Below are 23,796 nucleotides of genomic sequence, written 5' to 3'. Positions count from 1 at the left end.
TCGCCCTACACTGTCAGACCTGGGAATTGTGGAAGAAAATTTGGTCCCCCAGTACTTAAAATTTAAAAATTCATGAAGAATCTGAAAAATGTCTAGACCTCTTCTTCCTCAACCTTCTCCCCTACCTTGACCTCTTCCCTTCATTACCTTTCTTTTTTGTGGTTTTTTTCTCTCCTCCCCCTCTTTCTTCCTTTTTTGGTGCGCCTCCTACAGCTGTTACATTTACATATACATGAGTTCTCTCTTTCAACAACTAAACTCTTCTACTCACGCTTAGAGTAATCATACATCAACACGTATCACATACTACACTCATCTCTATATCACGATTACAACATGAATTGCTGAATATATCATTTCATTTGACGCATATATTGTTCAATCTGAAGCAATTGTACAACTTGGTTATATATTAATCAATGTGAATCTTTCCTTGATGTGATTTAAAAAAAAAAAAGGGTAAGAGTTTCCAGTTTTCTGCATAGCGTTGCCTATTATGTGAATTTTGTTCACCTATATAGCAGTAGTCAAATGGAAATGTATCATTTATGTTTGTTTTATGATATGTTATTTCACATAAGTTGTATTGTTTTCGCACAACCTCAATAAAAAATTTATTACAAAAAACTGTCAATCAAATAAAAAAGAAAAATAGCCCAAACCAGAATCCAGTTCTGACTTGCTTGGCATATACAGTATTGGTTAAAAATTACATTTTCTTTGCTGTATATAGTAGGGTAAAAATAATTCTACAATTCACAGCAAATTTCTCTACATAACATAACTTTCAAATTGCCAAGAGCTTCATACTCGCATTTTAAATTTGAATAAATGTATTTAACTTGAATTGAGACTTAGAACTTGTAAATTTTGCAGTACGCTGTCCCTTTAAATCTTTATTTGAAGAGCCAAAATACTAGAATTCATTAGAACATTTTTGCACCGCAGACCATGCATGTCTAACTGCTCCAAGATGGTGAAACACATAGTTAAAGCAACACTCTGGAGACACAGAACTGCTGGTCCAAAGTCTACATTACAACATCCCTTTGACCTTTTTATATCTGATATTCATTTTAATACAGTAGAATTGCTTAATTAACAAGTACATAATACAAAGACAAAATAATAACACTTACTGTGAATTTTACAAAAGCAGTGATTTTTTTTTTCTTTCCCCCCCATGTGACAGACATTAGCCAATCAGACTAGTATCCGTATACTTTGAGCTTGTGCACATACTCAGTAGGAACTGGTGTCTCAGAAAATGTGCATATAAAAATATTGTGCAAAATCTGATAATGGAAGTAATTTGGAAAGTGTTTTTTTCTTCTGTTAAGTGTGATCAGTCCACGGGTCATCATTACTTCTGGGATATTACTCCTCCCCAACAGGAAGTGCAAGAGGATTCACCCAGCAGAGCTGCATATAGCTCCTCCCCTCTACGTCACTCCCAGTCATTCTCTTGCACCCAACGACTAGATAGGATGTGTGAGAGGACTATGGTGATTATACTTAGTTTTATATCTTCAATCAAAAGTTTGTTATTTTAAAATAGCACCGGAGTGTGTTATTATCTCTCTGGCAGAGTTTGAAGAAGAATCTACCAGAGTTTTTGTTATGATTTTAGCCGGAGTAGTTAAGATCATATTGCTGTTTCTCGGCCATCTGAGGAGAGGTAAACTTCAGATCAGGGGACAGCGGGCAGATGAATCTGCATAGAGGTATGTAGCAGTTTTTATTTTCTGACAATGGAATTGATGAGAAAATCCTGCCATACCGATATAATGTCATGTATGTATACTTTACACTTCAGTATTCTGGGGAATGGTACTTCACTAGAATTACACTGTAAGAAATACATAAAGCTGTTTAATAACTAGAGATTATGTTTAACGTTTTTGCTGGAATGTAAAATAGTTTTCATTTACTGAGGTACTGAGTGAATAAATGTTTGGGCACTATTTTTCCACTTGGCAGTTGCTTAATCTGTTTTCTGACAGTTTCTGTTCTCCCTCACTGCTGTGTGTGAGGGGGAGGGGCCGTTTTTTGGCGCTTTTACTACACATCAAATATTTCAGTCAGCAACTCATTGTATTCCCTGCATGATCCGGTTCATCTCTACAGAGCTCAGGGGTCTTCAAAACTTATTTTGAGGGAGGTAATTTCTCTCAGCAGAGCTGTGAGAATTATAGTTTGACTGAGATAAAAAACGTTTATTCTGTAATTTGTTTCCTGCTTTCAGAATTTGTTATCTTTGCTAATGGGATTAAACCTTTGCTAAAGTTGTGTTATTTACAAGGATTGAGGCTATAACTGTTTCAATTTATTAATTTTCAACTGTCATAGATCTTCTGTGCTTCTTAAAGGCACAGTACGTTTTAATATTATTCTAATTGAATTGTATTTCCAAGTTGCAAGTTTATTTGCTAGTGTGTTAAACATGTCTGATTCAGAGGATGATACCTGTGTCATTTGTTGCAATGCCAAAGTGGAGCCCAATAGAAATTTATGTACTAACTGTATTGATGCTACTTTAAATAAAAGTCAATCTGTACAAATTGAACAAATTTCACCAAACAACGAGGGGAGAGTTATGCCGACTAACTCGCCTCCCGCTCAGAGGGAGGTGCGTGATATTGTAGCGCCGAGTACATCTGGGCGGCCATTACAAATCACATTACAGGATATGGCTACTGTTATGACTGAGGTTTTGGCTAAATTACCAGAGCTAAGAGGTAAGCGTGATCACTCTGGGGTGAGAACAGAGTGCGCTGATAATATTAGGGCCATGTCAGACACTGCGTCACAGGTGGCAGAACATGAGGACGGAGAGCTTCATTCTGTGGGTGACGGTTCTGATCCAAACAGACTGGATTCAGATATTTCAAATTTTAAATTTAAACTGGAAAACCTCCGTGTATTACTAGGGGAGGTGTTAGCGGCTCTGAATGATTGTAACACAGTTGCAATACCAGAGAAAATGTGTAGGTTGGATAAATATTTTGCGGTACCGACGAGTACTGAGGTTTTTCCTATACCTAAGAGACTTACTGAAATTGTTACTAAGGAGTGGGATAGACCCGGTGTGCCGTTCTCACCCCCTCCGATATTTAGAAAAATGTTTCCAATAGACGCCACCACAAGGGACTTATGGCAAACGGTCCCTAAGGTGGAGGGAGCAGTTTCTACTTTAGCTAAGCGTACCACTATCCCGGTGGAGGATAGCTGTGCTTTTTCAGATCCAATGGATAAAAAATTAGAGGGTTACCTTAAGAAAATGTTTGTTCAACAAGGTTTTATATTGCAACCCCTTGCATGCATTGCGCCGATCACGGCTGCAGCGGCATTCTGGATTGAGTCTCTGGAAGAGAACATTGGTTCAGCTACTCTGGACGACATTACGGACAGGCTTAGAGTCCTTAAACTAGCTAATTCATTCATTTCGGAGGCCGTAGTACATCTTACTAAACTTACGGCGAAGAATTCAGGATTCGCCATTCAGGCACGCAGGGCGCTGTGGCTAAAATCCTGGTCAGCTGATGTTACTTCTAAGTCTAAATTGCTTAATATACCTTTCAAAGGGCAGACCTTATTCGGGCCCGGGTTGAAAGAGATTATCGCTGACATTACAGGAGGTAAAGGCCATGCCCTGCCTCAGGACAAAGCCAAAGCCAAGACTAGACAGTCTAATTTTCGTTCCTTTCGTAATTTCAAAGCAGGAGCAGCATCAACTTCCTCTGCACCAAAACAGGAAGGAGCTGTTGCTCGCTACAGACAAGGCTGGAAACCTAACCAGTCCTGGAACAAGGGCAAGCAGACTAGGAAACCTGCTGCTGCCCCTAAAACAGCATGAATTGAGGGCCCCCGATCCGGGATCGGATCTAGTGGGGGGCAGACTTTCTCTCTTCGCCCAGGCTTGGGCAAGAGATGTTCAGGATCCCTGGGCGCTAGAGATAATATCTCAGGGATACCTTCTGGACTTCAAATACTCTCCTCCAAGAGAGAGATTTCATCTGTCAAGATTGTCAACAATCCAGACAAAGAAAGAGGCGTTTCTACGCTGCGTACAAGAGCTCTTGTTAATGGGAGTAATCCATCCAGTTCCACGATCGGAACAGGGACAGGGGTTTTACTCAAATCTGTTTGTGGTTCCCAAAAAAGAGGGAACTTTCAGACCAATCCTGGACTTAAAGATCCTAAACAAATTCCTAAGAGTTCCATCGTTCAAGATGGAGACTATTCGGACAATTTTACCTATGATCCAAGAGGGTCAGTACATGACCACTGTAGATTTAAAAGATGCTTACCTTCACATACCGATTCACAAAGATCATTATCGGTACCTAAGGTTTGCCTTCCTAGACAGGCATTACCAGTTTGTGGCTCTTCCATTCGGATTGGCTACAGCTCCAAGAATCTTCACAAAGGTTCTGGGTGCTCTTCTGGCGGTACTAAGACCGCGGGGAATCTCGGTAGCTCCATACCTAGACGACATTCTGATACAAGCTTCAAGCTTTCAAACTGCCAAGTCTCATACAGAGTTAGTGCTGGCATTTCTAAGGTCACATGGATGGAAGGTGAACGAAAAGAAAAGTTCACTCGTTCCACTCACAAGAGTTCCCTTCCTGGGGACTCTTATAGATTCTGTAGAAATGAAGATTTACCTGACAGAGGACAGGCTAACAAGACTTCAAAGTGCTTGCCGCACCCTTCATTCCATTCAACACCCGTCAGTGGCTCAATGCATGGAGGTAATCGGCTTAATGGTAGCGGCAATGGACATAGTACCCTTTGCACGCTTACACCTCAGACCACTGCAACTGTGCATGCTAAGTCAGTGGAATGGGGATTACTCAGACTTATCCCCTTCTCTGAATCTGGATCAAGAGACCAGAAATTCTCTTCTATGGTGGCTTTCTCGGCCACATCTGTCCAGGGGGATGCCATTCAGCAGACCAGACTGGACAATTGTAACAACAGACGCCAGCCTTCTAGGTTGGGGTGCCGTCTGGAATTCTCTGAAGGCTCAGGGACAATGGAGTCAGGAGGAGAGTCTCCTGCCAATAAACATTCTGGAATTGAGAGCAGTTCTCAATGCCCTCCTGGCTTGGCCCCAGTTGACAACTCAGGGGTTCATCAGGTTTCAGTCGGACAACATCACGACTGTAGCTTACATCAACCATCAGGGAGGGACAAGAAGCTCCCTAGCTATGATGGAAGTATCAAAGATAATTCGCTGGGCAGAGTCTCACTCTTGCCACCTGTCAGCAATCCACATCCCGGGAGTGGAGAACTGGGAGGCGGATTTCTTAAGTCGTCAGACTTTTCATCCGGGGGAGTGGGAACTTCATCCGGAGGTCTTTGCCCAAATACTTCGACGTTGGGGCAAACCAGAGATAGATCTCATGGCGTCTCGACAGAACGCCAAGCTTCCTCGTTACGGGTCCAGATCCAGGGATCCAGGAGCAGTCCTGATAGATGCTCTGACAGCACCTTGGGACTTCAGGATGGCTTACGTGTTTCCACCCTTCCCGTTACTTCCTCGATTGATTGCCAGAATCAAACAAGAGAGAGCATCAGTGATTCTAATAGCACCTGCGTGGCCACGCAGGACTTGGTATGCAGACCTGGTGGACTTGTCATCCTGTCCACCTTGGTCTCTACCTCTGAAACAGGACCTTCTGATACAGGGTCCCTTCAAACATCAAAATCTAACTTCTCTGAAGCTGACTGCTTGGAAATTGAACGCTTGATTTTATCAAGACGTGGGTTTTCTGAGTCAGTTATTGATACCTTAATACAGGCTAGGAAACCTGTTACCAGAAAGATTTACCATAAGATATGGCGTAAATACCTATATTGGTGTGAATCCAAAGGTTACTCTTGGAGTAAGGTTAGGATTCCTAGGATATTGTCTTTTCTACAAGAAGGTTTAGAAAAGGGTTTATCTGCTAGTTCATTAAAGGGACAGATCTCAGCTCTGTCCATTCTGTTACACAAACGTCTGTCAGAAGTTCCTGACGTCCAGGCTTTTTGTCAGGCTTTGGCCAGGATTAAGCCTGTGTTTAAAACTGTTGCTCCACCATGGAGTTTAAACCTTGTTCTTAATGTTTTACAGGGCGTTCCGTTTGAACCCCTTCATTCCATTGATATAAAGTTGTTATCTTGGAAAGTTCTATTTTTAATGGCTATTTCCTCGGCTCGAAGAGTCTCTGAATTATCAGCCTTACATTGTGATTCTCCTTATTTGATTTTTCATTCGGATAAGGTAGTCCTGCGTAGTAAACCTGGGTTCTTACCTAAGGTAGTTACTAACAGGAATATCAATCAAGAGATTGTTGTTCCTTCTTTATGCCCAAATCCTTCTTCAAAGAAGGAACGTCTACTGCACAACCTGGATGTAGTCCGTGCTCTAAAATTTTACTTACAGGCAACTAAGGAATTTCGACAAACGTCTTCTCTGTTTGTCATTTACTCTGGGCAGAGGAGAGGTCAAAAAGCTTCCGCTACCTCTCTTTCTTTTTGGCTTCGTAGCATAATTCGTTTAGCTTATGAGACTGCTGGACAGCAGCCTCCTGAAAGAATTACAGCTCATTCTACTAGAGCTGTGGCTTCCACTTGGGCCTTCAAGAATGAGGCCTCTGTTGAACAGATTTGCAAGGCTGCAACTTGGTCTTCGCTTCATACTTTTTCCAAATTTTACAAATTTGACACTTTTGCTTCATCGGGGGCTATTTTTGGGAGAAAGGTTCTTCAGGCAGTGGTTCCTTCTGTATAAAGAGCCTGCCTATCCCTCCCGTCATCCGTGTACTTTTGCTTTGGTATTGGTATCCCAGAAGTAATGATGACCCGTGGACTGATCACACTTAACAGAAGAAAACATAATTTATGCTTACCTGATAAATTCCTTTCTTCTGTAGTGTGATCAGTCCACGGCCCGCCCTGTTTTTAAGGCAGGTAAATATTTTTTAATTTATACTCCAGTCACCACTTCACCCTTGGCTTTTCCTTTCTCGTTGGTCCTTGGTCGAATGACTGGGAGTGACGTAGAGGGGAGGAGCTATATGCAGCTCTGCTGGGTGAATCCTCTTGCACTTCCTGTTGGGGAGGAGTAATATCCCAGAAGTAATGATGACCCGTGGACTGATCACACTACAGAAGAAAGGAATTTATCAGGTAAGCATAAATTATGTTTTTTTAAATTGTGTGCTCTTTCTGAATCATAAGATTTTTTTTTTTTTTTTGACTTGAGTGTCCCTTTAACATTTTGCAGATGGACTACGAGTTGAACCCAATGGTTGGTGAATTCACACATTATAATGGCAGTTACTCTGATGGTGCTGTCGACAAAGTTCAAAAAGAGGTAGATTTTGTTTTGTGTACCTGTTGTTAGTTTCTTTCTTTCTTTGTTTGCTTTTGTTTTGAAGTCCTTTAGCATGAATATGAAACCTTAAAGGGATAGAAAACACCAAAAATGTTATTATTTAAAATGATAGATTATCTCTCTTTATTTACCATACCCCAGTTTTGCACAGCCAACACTGTTATAGAAATGTACTTTTTCTTTCCAATAGCATGGAGAGTCCACAAATCTCTTCAATTACTAGTGGGAATTCAACTCTAGGAGGAGGCAAAGCTGTTAAGTATAACTCCCACTTCCCATAAACCTCCAGTCATTCTATGCCTTGTACATCAGGAGGATGTGCGAAGATGGTATCTGAAGATAAAAAATCCTTTAATAGGTACTTTTCCTTGCAAGCAAGAATTGGGGTTATGCTGTGTCAATGTAATCCTCTTTAGTAAGAGTAATTGTGACTTTAGCAGTTCGAAGACAGCAAGGTAGTCCTTGCTTCCCTTCTAAAATTTATGCTACCCCTATATAGAAAACCAGGGTTAGTTACTCTGCTTTTCTTTCTCTACAGTTCCCTGTCAGAGGTCGGCTTAGTTTGTCATACCTGTTGCTGTACCTGCCCTACTGCGGATCCACAGGTAAGTGCTCTCTTTCTAGGTTAGAAAGTATCAGCACTTAGAGGGCTAACCCTTCCAGACGAGGTGGACATTTTAAGGGGTTAAATATCTCTTGACATTTGGTGATATAATTCCTGGGCAGCAGAGGCTGGGCACTGTTACAAAGAGGCTCTAAAGGAGAGTTCCTTATTATTGATTGGCTCTGAAGGGGTTACCCTTTTTTTTTTGTGTGGGGTAGTCAGGCTGGAGTTTATTTATTGGGACCACAACCGATCTCTCACAGCAATAGGTGCGATATCCCCTGTGGAACATGAAGCAATGTGTTAGACAGTTGGGTTTTCTCTCATACAGTGATGACAGTTAAGATTTTTGGTGGTGTTAGTTCCTGCCCTTTGTAGGTGCAGTTCGTACTGATCAGGCATTGTAATTTTTTTTTATTTGCTCTGCATTCGCGCGCTTTTACCGGAGTTTCGATGTTGCACTTCGCATTTAAAAAAAAAAGAAAAAAAAAAAGATCATGTGACCGCTTCTCTTCTTGTGCCTCTATTTGTGGCGCGGTCCGTTTCCGGCTCTCTTTCTGTTGCGGAGCAGCCCATATCCGGATCTCCGTCTGATGCGGTAGTCAGTCTATCTGTGGAGCATACTGGTCTTGGAGAGTCTGTTTTCTCCTAGGAGCAGATCCTGGTTGCTGAAGATCGTTTTTTACTAGTGGAAGTGGATCATGGTCACCGGTGGGGTGAGTCTAATCCAGCAGAGCTGGGGAATTGAGCTGCCTGAAAGGTTTTTCTCTAGATCCTAACTATATAATTTTATGAAAATGTTTTATTTTTCTGAATACCCTGCAGGGAAATTTTATTTTTCTTTGTGTTTTGTTTTTATATACACCACGGGACTATGGATGCTGATAATAATTTATCTTTTGCAAAATGCCTTTTATGGCAAAGAATAAAATGTTACTTTCTAAAAATAAAGATTCCACTTAAGAGCCATCTGTCTCTCAGGATAATGTTATCCGTAGCATTCCTCATCTTTCTCCTCAGACGTTGCAGTCTTTGGCAGTTACACAAGCAGTGCCTTGCAGTTCCTCTCAGTCAGCTCCTGGCATATATATACCAGGTGATTTTACTGCACAACTAACTTCTGCAGCTTTGAGTGCCTTACCTATTGCTGGTAAGAGAAAAAGAAAACCTAAGAATGTTTCTCAATCTAGTAGTTCTGATTCCGCCAAGGCTGCGTTAGTCAGTCTATCTGTTATCTGAGGATGATCACGAGGTCTTAGCTACTTTGGAAGACTCTGAGCCTACAGTCAGACTCCTTAAAAGGCTAATAAACTTAAGGGTTTTTGATGTCAAACCCAAATCTGTGGAAGTATTTCCTATTCCAGATCACATGCCTGACATTATATCTCGGGAATGGGAGAAGCTGGGTGTTCCTTTTTCCCTGTCTCCTGTTTTTAAAAAGATGTTTCCTGTTGACTTTGTGCGAGATCTTTGGTGCACTGTTCCTAAGGTAAAGGGCGCTATATCCACTTTAGTCAAGAGGACCACTATTCCTCTAGAGGGTAGTTCATCTTTCAAGGACCCTATGGATAGGAAACTGGAGGGTTATTAAAAGGGACACTAAACTCAATTTTTTTTCTTTCATGGTTCAGATAGAGCATGCAATTTTAAGCAACTTTCTAATTTACTCCTATTATCATTTTTTCTTCATTCTCTTGCTATCTTTATTTGAAAAGCATGAATGTATGTTTAGAAGCCGTCCCATTTTTGGTTCACAACTTGGTTTGTCCTTGCCAATTGGACAGCATAAATAAACAAGTGCTGTCCATGGTGCTGAACCAAAAATTGGCTGACTCCTTAGCTTAGATGCCTTATTTTTCAAATAAAGAAAGCAAGAACAAAGAAAAATTGATAACAGGAGTAAATTAGAAAGTTGCTTAAAAATGCATGATCTATCTAAATCATGAAAGAGAAAAAATTTGGTTTCAGTGTCCCTTTAAGAAAGATGTTTGTACACCAGGGTCTTCAATGGCAACCTGTTGCTAGTATTGCGAGAGTTGCTGGAGCGGCGTCTTATTGGTCCGGCTTCTTGTCCGATCTGGTTTTCGGAGGAGACTAAGATAGAGGAAATCCATGATAGGGATCAAGGCCTTAAAGCTGGCCAATACCTATATATATATATATATACCAATATCTGTGATGCCAGCATGCAAGTAGTTTGCTCAGGGGCAAAGATTTCTAGCTTTGCCGTTTTTTCTCATAGAGCCCTATATTTAAAGACTTGGTCTGCAGATGTGACGTCCAAGTCTAAGCTTCTGTCTCTACTCTTTAAGGGCAATACCTTATTCGGTCCTGGTCTGACTGAAATAATTTCTACTGTTACTGGTGGAAAGGGAGCCTTCCTGCCACAGGACAAGTGTAGATGCATGGGTTGACAAAATTCTAATTTTTGTTCCTTTTGCAACTTCAAAGGACAGAAGTTCTCCTCATGTTCTAAACATAAGCAGGCCAAGACCTCATGGAGATCTAACCAGCCTTGGGAAAAGGGTAAGCATTTAAAGAAGCCTTCCTCTGACTCTAAATCAGCATCAAGGGGCCGCCCCTGAGCCAGTGTCTTGGATCAGTTGGGGGGCAAGCTTTCCTTCTTTCAGCAGGCTTGGATTGACAATGTCCAAGATCCTTGGGCAGTGGAGGTAGTCTCCCAGGGATACAAGATAGGATTCAAATCTTGTCCTCCCAGGCACAGATTTCTTCTCTCAAGATAATCGGTAAAGAGAGGAGCTTTCTTAAATGGCGTAAAGGATTTTGCTTCTCTGGGAGTGTTTGTTCCAGTTAATCTGGTAGAAAAGGGTCAGGAATTCTATTCCACCCTTTTTGTGGTTCCCAAGAAAGAGGGAACGTTTCAACCCATTTTGGACCTCAAGAGTCTTAACAAATTTCTCAAGGTTCCTTCCTTCAAAATGGATACTATCCGTTCTATTCTCCCTTTGGTCCAGGAGTGTCAATTCATGATTACCATAGACCTGAAGGATTCATACCTTCATGATCCTATTCACAGGGAACTTTTCCAATTCCTGCGGTTTGCCTTACTGGACAAACACTTTCCATTTGTAGCCCTTCCTTTCTGCCTTGCCACTGCCCCTCAAATCTTTATTAAGGTTCTAGGGGCTCTTCTGACAGTGGTCAGATCTCTGGGCATTGCGGTGGCTCCGTATCTGGACGATATCTTGGTTCAGGCACCATTTTCTCATATAGCAAGATCTCATACGGACTCTCTATGGTCAATTCTATGTTCCTACGGGTGGAAGGTAAATATGGAAAAGAGTTCCTTGGTGCCAAATACCAAGGTGTGTTTTTTGGGAACGGTCATAGACTCTATCTCCATGAAGATTTTTCTGATGGAGGTCAGAAAATCCAAACTTCTTGATACATGTCTTTCCCTTCAGTCCTCTGTCTGTCCTTCAGTGGCTCTGTGTACGTATGGATTTAATTGGTCTCATGGTGGCTTCCATGGACATTATTCTGTTTGCTCATTTCCATCTGAAACCTCTACAGTTATGCATTCTCAGACAATGAAATGGAGACCACTTGGACCTTTCTCAGATGAGAGAGACTGTTCTGGTGAATCTCCCAGGACCATCTGTCCCAGGGTATGTTCTTTCTGAGACAGTCTTGGGAGATTGTGACCACAGATGCCAGCCTTTCGGGCTGGGGAGCAGTGTGGAGTTCCTTTACAGGCTCAGGGACTTCGGTCTCAGTGGGAGTCTGTCCTCCCAATAAATATCCTAGAGTTGAAAGCTATCTACAGTGCTTTGATAGCTTGGCCTCAATTAAGTTTGGTCCACTTTATCCGATTCCAATCGGACAACATCACTTTGGTGGCATATATCAACCACTAGGGAGGAACTCTGAGCTCATTAGCTATGAAGGAGGTGACTCGTGTTCTTCAGTGGGCGGAGTCTTACAATTTTCATTTTTCTGCCATCCAAATCCCATGTGTGGACAACTGGGAAGCGGATTTTCTGAGCAGGTGGGCTCTTCATCCGGAAGTGCTCTCAATGATAACATTCAGGTGGGGAGTTCCGGAGTTGGATCTTATAGCATCTTGTCTAAACGCCAAGCTTCCAAAATATGGGTCAAGAGCAAGGGATCCTCAAGCAGCTCTGGTCGATGCTCTGGCTGTGCCATGGGACTTCGGTCTAATTTATCTGTTCCCTCTGTTTGCCTTTCTTCCTCAGGTAATAGCCTGGATCAAGCAGGAGCAGGCTTCGGTGATTCTAATCGCTTCAGCGTGGCCTTGCAGGACTTGGTTCGCGGACCTGGTGAAGATGTTGTCCTTTCCCATGTGGAAATTGCCTCCAAGGAAGGATCTTCTACTTCAGGGTCCCTTCCTACATCCAAATCTAGATTCTCTGAAGCTGACTGATTGGAGATTGAACGCCTAGTTTTATCTAACCATGGTTTTTCAGAAAAGGTTATTGATACCATGCTTCAGGCTTGTAAGCCGGTAACTCACAAGATTTACTATAGGGTGTGGCGTAAATACACTTTTTTTTTTTTTTTTTTAAATTGGTGTGAATCTAGGGGCTTCTCTTGGAGTCGGGTGTGGGTTCCTTTTCTTCAGGAGAGCCTGGAGAAAGGCTTGTCAGTCAGTACTCTGAAGGGTCAGATCTCTGCTCTGTCCTTTTGCATAAACGTTTGGCAGACATACCAGATGTTCAATCCTTTGTTCAGGCCTTGGGTAGAATCAGGCCTGTGTTTTAACCTGTTGCTCCTCCATGGAACCTTAATCTTATTCTTAGGGTTTTGCAGCAGCCTCCGTTTGAGTTTGTTGATATTAAATTGTTATCTTGGAAAGTTTTGTTTCTCTCTTTCTTCTGCTCGCAGAGTTTTGAGCTTTCGGCTTTGCAGTGTGATACCCCTTACCTTATTTTTCATGCGGATAAGGTGGTCCTTAGTACTAAGTTGGGATTTCTTCCCAAGGTAGTGTCGGACCACAATATCAATCAGGAAATTGTTGTTCCTTCATTCTGTCCTAATCCTTCTTAGAAGGAACGTCTGTTGCATAACCTGGATGTTGTGCGTGCTCTGAAATTCTATCTGCAGGCAACTAGAGATTTTCAGCAAACTACTGCCCTGTTTGTTGTTTTCTCTGTTAAGGGCCAGAAGGCCACTTCTACTCTTCCTTTCTGGCTGAGCAGTGTTATTTGGTTGGCTGGACAACATCCCCCTGAGAGAATTACGGCTTATTCAACACTAGGGCTGTCTCTTCTTCCTGGGCCTTCAAATATGAGGCTTCTGTGGAAAAAATCTGCAAGACGACCACTTGGTCCTCGTTGCATAATTTTTCCAAATTCAATACTTTTGCCTCAGCTGAGGCTTCTTTTGGGAGGAAAGTTCTTGAAGCGGTGTTGCCTTCTGTTTAAGTCCGCCTGTCTTGTTCTCCCTCCCTTCCATTCTGTGTCCTCTAGCTTGGGTATTGGTTCCCACTAGTAAGTGAATGGATTTGTGGACTCTCTATGCCATTGGAAAGAAAACAAAATGTATGCTTACCTGATAAATTCTTTTCTTTCCTGGCATGGAGAGGCAACGACCCACCCTTAATTTACTTTTAAGGTGGCTTTTTGTTTATTTTTTCAAACCTCAGGCACCTCTATACCCTTGTGTCATCTCTTTCCATATTCCTTCGGCTGAATGACTGGTGGTTTATGAGAAGTGGGAGGATACTTAACAGCTTTGCTGGGGTGTTCTTTGCCTCCTCCTGGTGGCCAGGAGTTGAATTCTCACTAGTAATTGAATGGATTTGTGGACTCTTCATGCCAGGAAAGAGAATAATTTATCAGGTAAACATAAATTTTGTTTTACCTCTGTAATTACCTTGTATCTAAGCTTTTGCTGACTGCCTCCTTATCTCAGATCTTTTTTCAGACTTGCATTTTAGGTTAGTGCGCACTCTTAAATAACTTAATGAGTACAATATTATCTATATGAAGCACATGAACTAACGCCCTTTAGCTGTGAAAAACTGTCAAATGCAGAGGCGGCCTTCAAGGGCTTAGAAATTGGCATATGAGCCTACCTAGGTTTATCTTTCAACTAAGAATAGCAAGAGAACAAAGCAAATTTGATGATAAAAGTTAATTTAAAAAGTAGTTTATAATGACATGCCCTGTCTGAATCATGAAAGTTGACTTTCTACTATCCCCTTAACTTGGGAACACCAAGGGTGGTAGGCTTTGCAGTATGCTACAATAAAGTTTTTTTTTTACTTTTGTCATAATATTGGAGTGCACACTATTTTTCCATTACTGGAGGTTAAAGGGACATGAAACCCAATTTTTTTCCTTAATGATTTAGAAATAAAATTAAATTTTAAACAAATTTCTAATTTACTTCTATTATCTCATTTGCTTCATTCTCTTGGTATCCTTTGCTTAAAAGCATATCTAGATAGGCTCAGTAGCTGCTGATTGGTGGCTGCACATAGATGTCTTGTGTGATTGACTCAACCATGTGCATTGCTATTTCTTCAACAACGGATATCTAAAGAATAAATCAAATTAGATAATAGAAGTAAATTAGAATGTTTAAAATTGTATCCTCTATCTGAATCATGAAAGATTTTTTGGGGGTTTAATGTCCCTTTAAGTAAATTAATATAACAATGTTGGTTGTGGAAAGCTGGAGAAGTAGTAATAAAGGAGTTATCTATCTTTTTAAACAATACAAAACAACAAGTAGACTGTCACTTTAAGTGCTATTTAAAGGGATAGGAAAGTCAAAATTAAACTAGCATTATTATGATAGAGCATGTAATTTTAAGACCCTTTTAAATTCACTTCTATTTTCAAATGTGCTTTGTTCTATTGGTATCCCTTATTGAAAAAGAATATGCACATATACTACACTAGTGGGAGCTGCTGCTAATTGGTGACTGCACACATTTGTCAATTGTGATTGGCTGACTAGATGTGTTCAGCTAGCTGCCAGTAGTGCAGTGCTGTTCCTTCAGCAAAGGATAACAATTAACAAACTTGATAATAGAAGTAAATTGGAAAGTTGTTTAAAATCGTATGTTCTATCCAAATCATGTAATAAAATGTTGGTTTCCTCTCCCTTAAAAGGGATGCTGTAGTTTTATTATTGTATTTATTAATATCTTTTTATCTAGTATTGCTTTAAATTATGAATAAGTAACATAAGGTTGCATATTAAAACAAAAACCTTGTCATCATAAAAAATAATACATTGTCTCCATTTTACTTTACAAGAACCATACAACCTTTCAATCAATAATTCCCCGACTTTCTATTTCTTATTAATTATTACTTAAATTAAGTCATAAGAGGGACTAGACCTTTCCTCTTTCTTCCCTCAGAGAGAAAAAAAAATCTTCTCACTCAACATCCTTCCACATCTCGCCAGCACTTATTACATAATATACAGAGAGAGGAAAACAAAGTGAAATAACTCCAATATAAACACTCGACTCAAAGTGCAACATTAAATTCCCTTTATTTAATATTTTTTATTAAGATAAAACTTTAATTTCAAAAACTTTTTTTTTAACCCCTTAATGACCGCAGCACTTTTCCATTTTCTTTCCGTTTGGGACCAAGGCTATTTTTACATTTTTGAGGTGTTTGTGTTTAGCTGTAATTCTCCTCTTACTCATTTACTGTACCCACACATATTATATACCGTTTTTCTCGCCATTAAATGGACTTTCTAAAGATACCATTATTTTCATCATATCTTATAATTTACTATAAAAAAAATTATAAAATATGAGGAAAAATTGAAAAAAAATACACTTTTTCTAACTTTGACCCCCAAAATCTGTTACACATCTACAACCACCAAAAAACACCCATGCTAAATAGTTTCTAAATTTTGTCCTGAGTTTAGAAATACCCAATGTTTACATGTTCTTTGCTTTTTTTGCAAGTTATAGGGCCATAAATACAAATAGCACTTTGCTATTTCCAAACCATTTTTTTTTCAAAATTAGCGCTAGTTACATTAGAACACTAATATCTTTAAGGAATCTCTGAATATCCATTGACATGTATATATTTTTTTTTAGTAGACATCCCAAAGTATTGATCTAGGCCAATTTTGGTATATTTCATGCCACCATTTCACCGCCAAATGCGATCAAATAAAAAAAATTGTTCACTTTTTCACAATTTTTTTCACAAACTTTAGGATTCTCACTGAAATTATTTACAAACAGCTTATGCAATTATGGCACAAATGGTTGTAAATTCTTCTCTGGGATCCCCTTTGTTCAGAAATAGCAGACTTATATGGCTTTGGTGTTGCTTTTTGGTAATTAGCATGCCACTGCGCACCACACGTGTATTATGCCCAGCAGTGAAGGGGTTAATTAGGGAGCATGTAGGGAGCTTTTTGGGGTAATTTTAGCTTTAGTGTAGTGTAGTAGACAACCCCAAGTATTGATCTAGGCCCATTTTGGTATATTTCATGCCACCATTTCACCGCCAAATGCGATCAAATAAAAAAAATTGTTCACTTTTTCACAAATTTTTTCACAAACTTTAGGTTTCTCACTGAAATCATTTACAAACAGCGTGTGCAATTATGGCACAAATGGTTGTAAATGCTTCTCTGGGATCCCCTTTGTTCAGAAATAGCAGACATATATGGCTTTGGCGTTGCTTTTTGGTATTTAGAAGGCCGCTAAATGCCGCTGCGCATCACACGTGTATTATGGCGAGCAGTGAAGGGGTTAATTAGGTAGCTTGTAGGGAGCTTGCAGGGTTAATATCACATTTAGTGTAGAGCTCAGCCTCCCACCTGAAACATCAGACCCCCTGATCCCTCCCAAACAGCTCTCTTCCCTCCCCCACCCCACAATTGTCCCCGCCATCTTAAGTACTGGCAGAAAGTCTGCCAGTACTAAAATAAAAGCTATATTTGTTGTTTTTTTGTGTTTTTAAAAAGCATATTTACATATGCTGCTGTGTACGATCCCCCCTTAGCCCCCAACCTCACTGATCCCCCCCAAACAGCTCTATAACCCTCCCAATCTAACTTAATATGCGCCATCTTGGGTACTGGCAGCTGTCTGCCAGTACCCAGTTTAGAAGAAAATATGGGTTTTTTTTATTTTTATTAAAATTTTCTGTAGTGTAGCTTCCCCCCACACAAAACCAACCCCCCACCCCTCCACGATCTATTTTTGTGCTTTTGCACAAACAAGATTTGGCCCTTTTTCATAGCAATATTTTCCGTAGTGTAGCGGTTCCCACCCGCTCCCACCCCGTGCACGCGCCCACCCGCCAACCTCCGTGCACGTGCGCGCTCCCGCGCGCCCCCTAACGGCCCCGCCTCCGATCCCGCCCCCCTTGATGGCAGAAGATACACCGATGGCCGCCCACCCGCCTCCCAAGTCGGCTCCCACCCACCAACGATACCGGCCATCGATGTCCGGTGCAGGGAGGGCCACAGAGTGGCTCTCTCTGCATCGGATGGCCATGTAAAGTTATTGCAGGATGCCTCCATATCGAGGCATCACTGCAATAACCGGAAAGCAGCTGGAAGCGAGCAGGATCGCTTCCAGCTGCTTTCCACACCGAGGACGTGCAGGGTACGTCCTCAGGCATTAACTGCCTTTTTTTTGAGGACGTACCCTGCACGTCCTCGGTCATTAAGGGGTTAAATGTATTATTTTTGGACAGTACCACAATAAATTAATCAAATCTGCCCGTGGCAGATTACATTTTAGGACACAAAAGAAAAATATCTATATTCCATTTGTTTAGCAGTGCAGGGGTCAAATATAATTCATTCATTAATTTTATATGGTATTCTTGCTAGGTTGCTGCTAACCTCTTCTTTCCAATATTTAATAAGCTAGACCTAATAATCCCTACTTCTAAAGGAGGAAAGTCTTTGATCCCAGTTTTATTGTTTAAAAACATAGATAACTGTTAGAAAAATAAACGTTCCTTAATTTTCATGTTTTTCTGTCAATTTCATAAAAAAAGAGATATATAGCTATAGATCTCTATCTTTCTACAAGTCAGCGTTTGAATTAATGTTACACACTTGTTAACCCAATTATTACCCTTTCTCCTGTTTTTAGCTAAAGTGCTGCGGCTTAAATAATTACACTGACTGGGAAATCACTTCATGGTACGAACAAAATTCAAGTGTACCAAAGACCTGTTGTAACACAACATTTACATGGTGCACTGGAGATGTCTCCCTTCCAAATCAGCTATATCAAGAGGTAAATACTAGAGATGTTCTGGTGCATGTTCAGTCAGTTGAGGCTATTAATACTCTCTGTAATGGCTGTTTTAGGCATATACTGGTGGATGCCTAAAACTACATTCATTACTGTAGTGTCCCCAAATATCAGATGTGCTGCCCTGAACTTTCAATTTTTTTTTTTTTTTTTTTTTTTTTTAACGCCCATTGCTCTATGCTGAGTAAGGAGAGGGGTAAAGTTAGAAGGGGGATAAAAAAAAAAAAAAAAAGTGAGTAAATTGTATAAAATAAGAGCCCTTTTGTCTAGCGTTCATGTTTAGCTTTTTGATCACTGTTTTGCAAACCCAAATGTTATGGTTTAGAATGGATTTAGCATATAAAGTGGGCACCTCCTGCAATAGGATGTTGAATGGAGAAATTTTAAGGGGAGTGTTCCCTTTTAATGGGGAGGAGATCTTTTCACTATTATGAGAGATTTAATTTGTGTAAGTCCTCTTCAGTAGAGCATATAGTAAATATATTTTTTTTATTATAAATCTAATACGTATTAGGGATGTGCAACCACGAAAAATGAGTTTTGTCTGAATTTTGCATAACTTATATTCGGGTACATTTGTTTCCCTGAATATTCGTTGGCTGCACTTTTTGTATTGGTTTTGTTGTAAAATTAAACAAATACTGAATATTTTACATTCACATTTGTTTTTGTTAAATGTTTGAAAGCTACAGGGGAAAGTTCACCTGTAGCTTTATACCTACCTTTTGCATGCTGTAGAGCTGCGCTAACCAGGTCCTCTTCACAGAAACTCGGCCGCACTAATAGGAGGCTTCTCCTTTAGTGCAGGCCCTGGGAGCCGCCACACTAAGCCTTCTGTTGGCATAGCCAGGACTCTGAAGAAGACCAGTTAGCGTGGCTATCCAGCACGCAAAAGGTAAGTATTAACCCTTTAAAGGGATAGTCTAGTCAAAATTAAACTTTCATGATTCAGATAGAACATGCAACTTTCTCATTTACTCCTATTCTCAATTTTCTTCGTTCTCTTGCTATCTTTATTTTAAAAAGCAAAAATGTAGCCACCAATCAGCAAGCTCCTAAGCTTACATTTTTGCTTTTTCAAATACAGATAACAAGAGAACGAAGACAAATGAATGGGAGTAAATTAGAAAGTTGCTTAAAATTGCCTGCTTTATCTGAATCATGACTAGACTTCCTTTTAAAAGTAATTAAAAAATAAATAAATAAAAGAATAAATACTACTGATGAATTTTGTCATTATTTTTTGGTTTTCTTTAAATTTCGTTGGAATGCACATATCTAATACATATTATAATACATAACAGTTTTCCAATCTATTACTAATGTATTGTACTATAATGTCTTTAAAGGGGTAGTAAACCTGTTAAGATTTAATATAAATGGTTAATATACAACCTTGTTATATACTTTATTTTACTCCCTTCTCATGCAATTTAGCCCTGAAAATAACATTTTCCAATTCTCAGAACTGAAACAGTAAACTACAAACATCTCAATGCTAACCCTGCTACATACATGTCCCTAATTGGCTTTTAAGAGATGAGAACAGCAAGACAATGCACCTTATACTAGCATACTAGCATGCTGACCATGACTGACTAGCCCTGTCAGATGTAGACTCAAGCCCAGTTTGGCTTTTCCAAATGAGGCAAGTGGTGGGTTGAGTTTGGCTGTTGAAATACAATTGCAGCAAACAAGATTTTTAATAATATTTAAACTTGGCTGATGTGTCATTCTATAGCAAGACAATAGAAGTGTAATTACACAAGGTGTTTTACGGTCTCAATTTTACCATTTAGGAAAAATGGGCATTTTCTACAATTTACAATTGATAATACAGAGGCTCTTGATATATTGAAGCAGCGTCCCCCATTTTGTATATGTTGGATTATTACACTGCGGCTTTAAACCTAGTATCTCACACTCCAGCTCTGCCTTATAAACAATTGGCCTGTTGTATTAGTTTTTTGTTGTTGTTTTTCTTCTAGGCCTTGCACCTAAAGGCTTCTATAGGACAAAGCAGGGCCAGCATGTGCATTTGATTCTGCTCACTATTCATTCTGTTGATAGGGGCTTGCCAGTGCATTGAAAAACCTGTGTTCAACATACCTGATGTAGCTATGCAGTCCTTAATGCACTCCAAAGCCTATTTCCAAAACTTATAACAGTACGTCCCAGCAGTAATTTTCCTCCGTAATCCCACACAGACCATGGGGCCCCATATTCATGATTCAATTCAGAAAGAGCATGCAGACTTAGACTTCCCAATTTACTTCCATTATCAAATTTTGCCCAGTCTTTTTATATGCACACTTTCTGAGACACCAGCTCCTACTGAGCATGAGTATATGTATATTTATTCTGTGATTGGCTGATGGCTGTCACATGATATAGGGGCCAATAAATGGGGAGAAAACATTTGTCATTAATAATGTAATTGCATAGTCTGTCTTTTTATAAACAAAGATAGTACCCTATAATTTTGTATGGCTCCTCTTAGTGAGAGATAATTTCCCCAAATCTCTTAGAAATACAAAATGCTAACAAGAATAAGAGTGCACTAAAAAATCAGCAAATATATAAAAATAAATATGGTGTGGATTATTAAAACAATATTTATTGTAAACAATAATAATAAACCATCGGGGGTCTACAAGATAAAATCAATACAAATGTCTAAAAGATGTATCCATAAGAAATGTAAATACTTTCAAAATATACAATATACGTGATATCAAGGATTTGACATAAGATGTATTGTGTCACATAGTCCTATTATGATCCGATATACAGACAGGACTCCAAATAATGTTATAACCCCCAGCTCTTACCGGAATACGAAATCTTACTCGGTTAGCGGTTTCTCTACTTGCTGAATCGCTGATAGCACTCTCAACCTCTCCTGCCTTCTGCGGCGTTCAGCTTGTAAACAAGAGAGTATGTTCAGCGTGTGTTGTGGTCATGTGCCTTCCTGGACCAATGGTATTAAGTAGATTATCGGAACACTTCTTGGCCGTTTCTTGATTGGAGCCTAATGGGGCGATTTTTATCAAATGTCTGTCCGACATGATCCGCTCAGCGCTCATACGCTGCCGGCATTTAACACTGCACAAGCATTTCTGGTGTACTGCTTGTGCAATGCCGCCCGCTGCAGATTCCCAGGGGGGTCAATCAACTCGATCGTATAGGATCAGGCAGATTGATGTCCGCAGGCTCAGAGGTGGTGGACTATTTAAGGAGGCTTGCACGGAAACCGGGGCATCAGGGGCCATTTGGCCCTTGATAAATCATCCCCAATGTCTGTAGTTTAAAATTCAGAGCGCTGTGTTTAAAATTGACAAGACTTGAAAAGTAAGTGTAGAATCAGCTCTATCATCATTGTATTGTCTGTCTTTTTATCATGCACATTTTAATTATGCACTTCTACTGTTTAATGGTCCTTTTAACTGTTTTTGTGTTTTTATTTTTGTTTTTTTAAACCGAAATGAATATTCTTAGGTCAGTGTATATATTTTTCAATATATCCTATTGATAAAAGCTTCTTAAACTTTTCACCTTTGATCCCTTTTCATGATCCCCATCAGTATAATATAGTGCAAAACAAATCTCTTGTCAGACAGGTATACACGTTTTTTATTTTTTTTAAATCAATATACCAAAGCAGTGAATGGATTAGTAGTGAATAGGGTTGCACCGATACTAGTATCGGTGCCGATGCCAAGTATTTGTATGAGTACTTGTACTCGTGCAAATGCACCGATACTTAAACCGATACCTCCAATTCCTACCCATATGCCATCTTGTGGCGTTTTTCAAACTGTATGTTCCCATTTCATTTTAAGCTGGAGTGGAGACTTAACTAAAAATTGTTCACTTCTGTTCTGCCAATACAAATTGCTGTTATTTGTATTTTACGTCAGAGCAGTGCTTTAAAAGCTGCTACTTTACAGCTGGAAGCATCTCATCTTGCACAATTATGCTCAAAATATACTGTACTCGGAGGTACACCCTTAGCCAGGGCTGGACTGGAAATAAGAAGCAGCCCAGGAAAAATATGAAGACCAGCCCTATTTTCTGTTGAGTCAGTAGAATACAAATGCCCCATTTTTCTCAAAGGGGATTACTGGGATCCTCCTTCCTCAATATTATTTTCAGAATTAAATTATACGACTTTGTATTAAGTACAAGTGTCAGATTTATCAGTTATATAGGCACCCTACAACCCAACTGCATCCAGTAATCACCCCTTTAAATTGAAGCTTCCCAGTCTCAGCTGCTGCAGCTGTTATTTATTGTTGTTATTATTAATATATGTTATTGTAATAATTTTATTTATAAACATGTTCTATGAACTTTGTGACAACAAGCACATAAAACTGTTCTATTATTTCAAAATGTCTTTTGAGATACAGTTCATAATGATAAAGAAGCAATCTTAAATCATTAGTCTGTATTGTGCTTGGTAAACTGACATGACATTAAAAAAGTATCGGTGTGTATTTAAAAAAAAGTATCGGTACTTGTACTCGGTCTTAAAAAAAATGGTATCGGTGCAACCTTAGTAGTGAATATAAGTAAATACATCTTTTGTATCAACTTTTATTTACTAATGGTTAGACTCTAACTCCATGAACCTTCCTTGTAAGCTTCTCCCCTGTGTGTGGCATTTAAGGATGAACAAAATTAACTATGTGCCTACCTCATATTAAGCAAAATATGGAAAAAAGTTTACTCACTCATACACAAGCAAAAATACACACTTGTGTGTGTGTATCTATATCGGTATCCCACAAAAGTGAATACACCCCTAACATTTTTGTAAATATTTTATTATCTTTTGTTATGTGACAACACTGAAGAAATGACACTTTGCTACAATGTAAAGTAGTGAGTGTACAGCCTGTGTATAACAGTGTAACTTTTCTGTCCCCTCAAAATAACTTGACACACAGCCATTAATGTCTAAACCGTTGGTAACAAAAGTGAATACACCCCTAAGTGGAAATGTCCAAATTGGGCCCAATTAGCCATTTTTCCTCCCCGTTGTCATGTGATTCGTTAGTGTTACAAGGTCTCAGGTGTGAATGGGGAGCAGATGTGTTAAATTTGGTGTTATCACTCTCGCACTCTCATACTGGTCACTGAAAGTTCCACATGGCACCACATGGCAAAGAACTCTGAGGATCTGAAAAAAAGAATTGTTGCTCTACATAAAGATCGCCTAGGCTATAAGAAGATTGCCAAGACCCTGAAACTGAGCTGCAGCACGGTGGGCAAGACCATACAGCGGTTTCACAGTACAGGTTCCACACAGAACAGGCCTGACGATGGTTGACCAAAGGAGTTGAGTGCACATTCTCAGCGTCATATCCAGAGGTTGTCTTTTGGAAATAGACATGAGTGCTGCCAGCATTGCTGAAAGGGTGGGGGGTCAGCCTGTCAGTGCTCAGATCATATGCCACACACTGCATCAAATTGGTCTGCATGGCTGTCATCCCAGAAGGAAGCCTCTTCTAAAGATGATGCACAAGAAAGCCCGCAAACAGTTTG

General features: G+C 39.8%; 1 protein-coding gene across 1 annotated transcript in view; it reads left to right on the top strand.

Annotated features, from left to right (window-relative positions):
- The window catches only part of LOC128649622 (tetraspanin-3), a 154,522-nt gene that overhangs the window by 87,008 nt on the left and 43,718 nt on the right, over nucleotides 1–23,796 (top strand). Inside the window, exons 4-5 of the mRNA XM_053702986.1 lie at nucleotides 7,277–7,366; nucleotides 18,082–18,228. Of these exons, the coding sequence (XP_053558961.1) occupies nucleotides 7,277–7,366; nucleotides 18,082–18,228 (237 nt within the window). The remainder of the gene's footprint in view (nucleotides 1–7,276; nucleotides 7,367–18,081; nucleotides 18,229–23,796) is intronic.

This window comes from Bombina bombina, chromosome 2 (assembly GCF_027579735.1).
Source record: "Bombina bombina isolate aBomBom1 chromosome 2, aBomBom1.pri, whole genome shotgun sequence".
NCBI lineage: Eukaryota > Metazoa > Chordata > Amphibia > Anura > Bombinatoridae > Bombina > Bombina bombina.
This window is presented reverse-complemented; position numbering and strand designations above follow the sequence as displayed.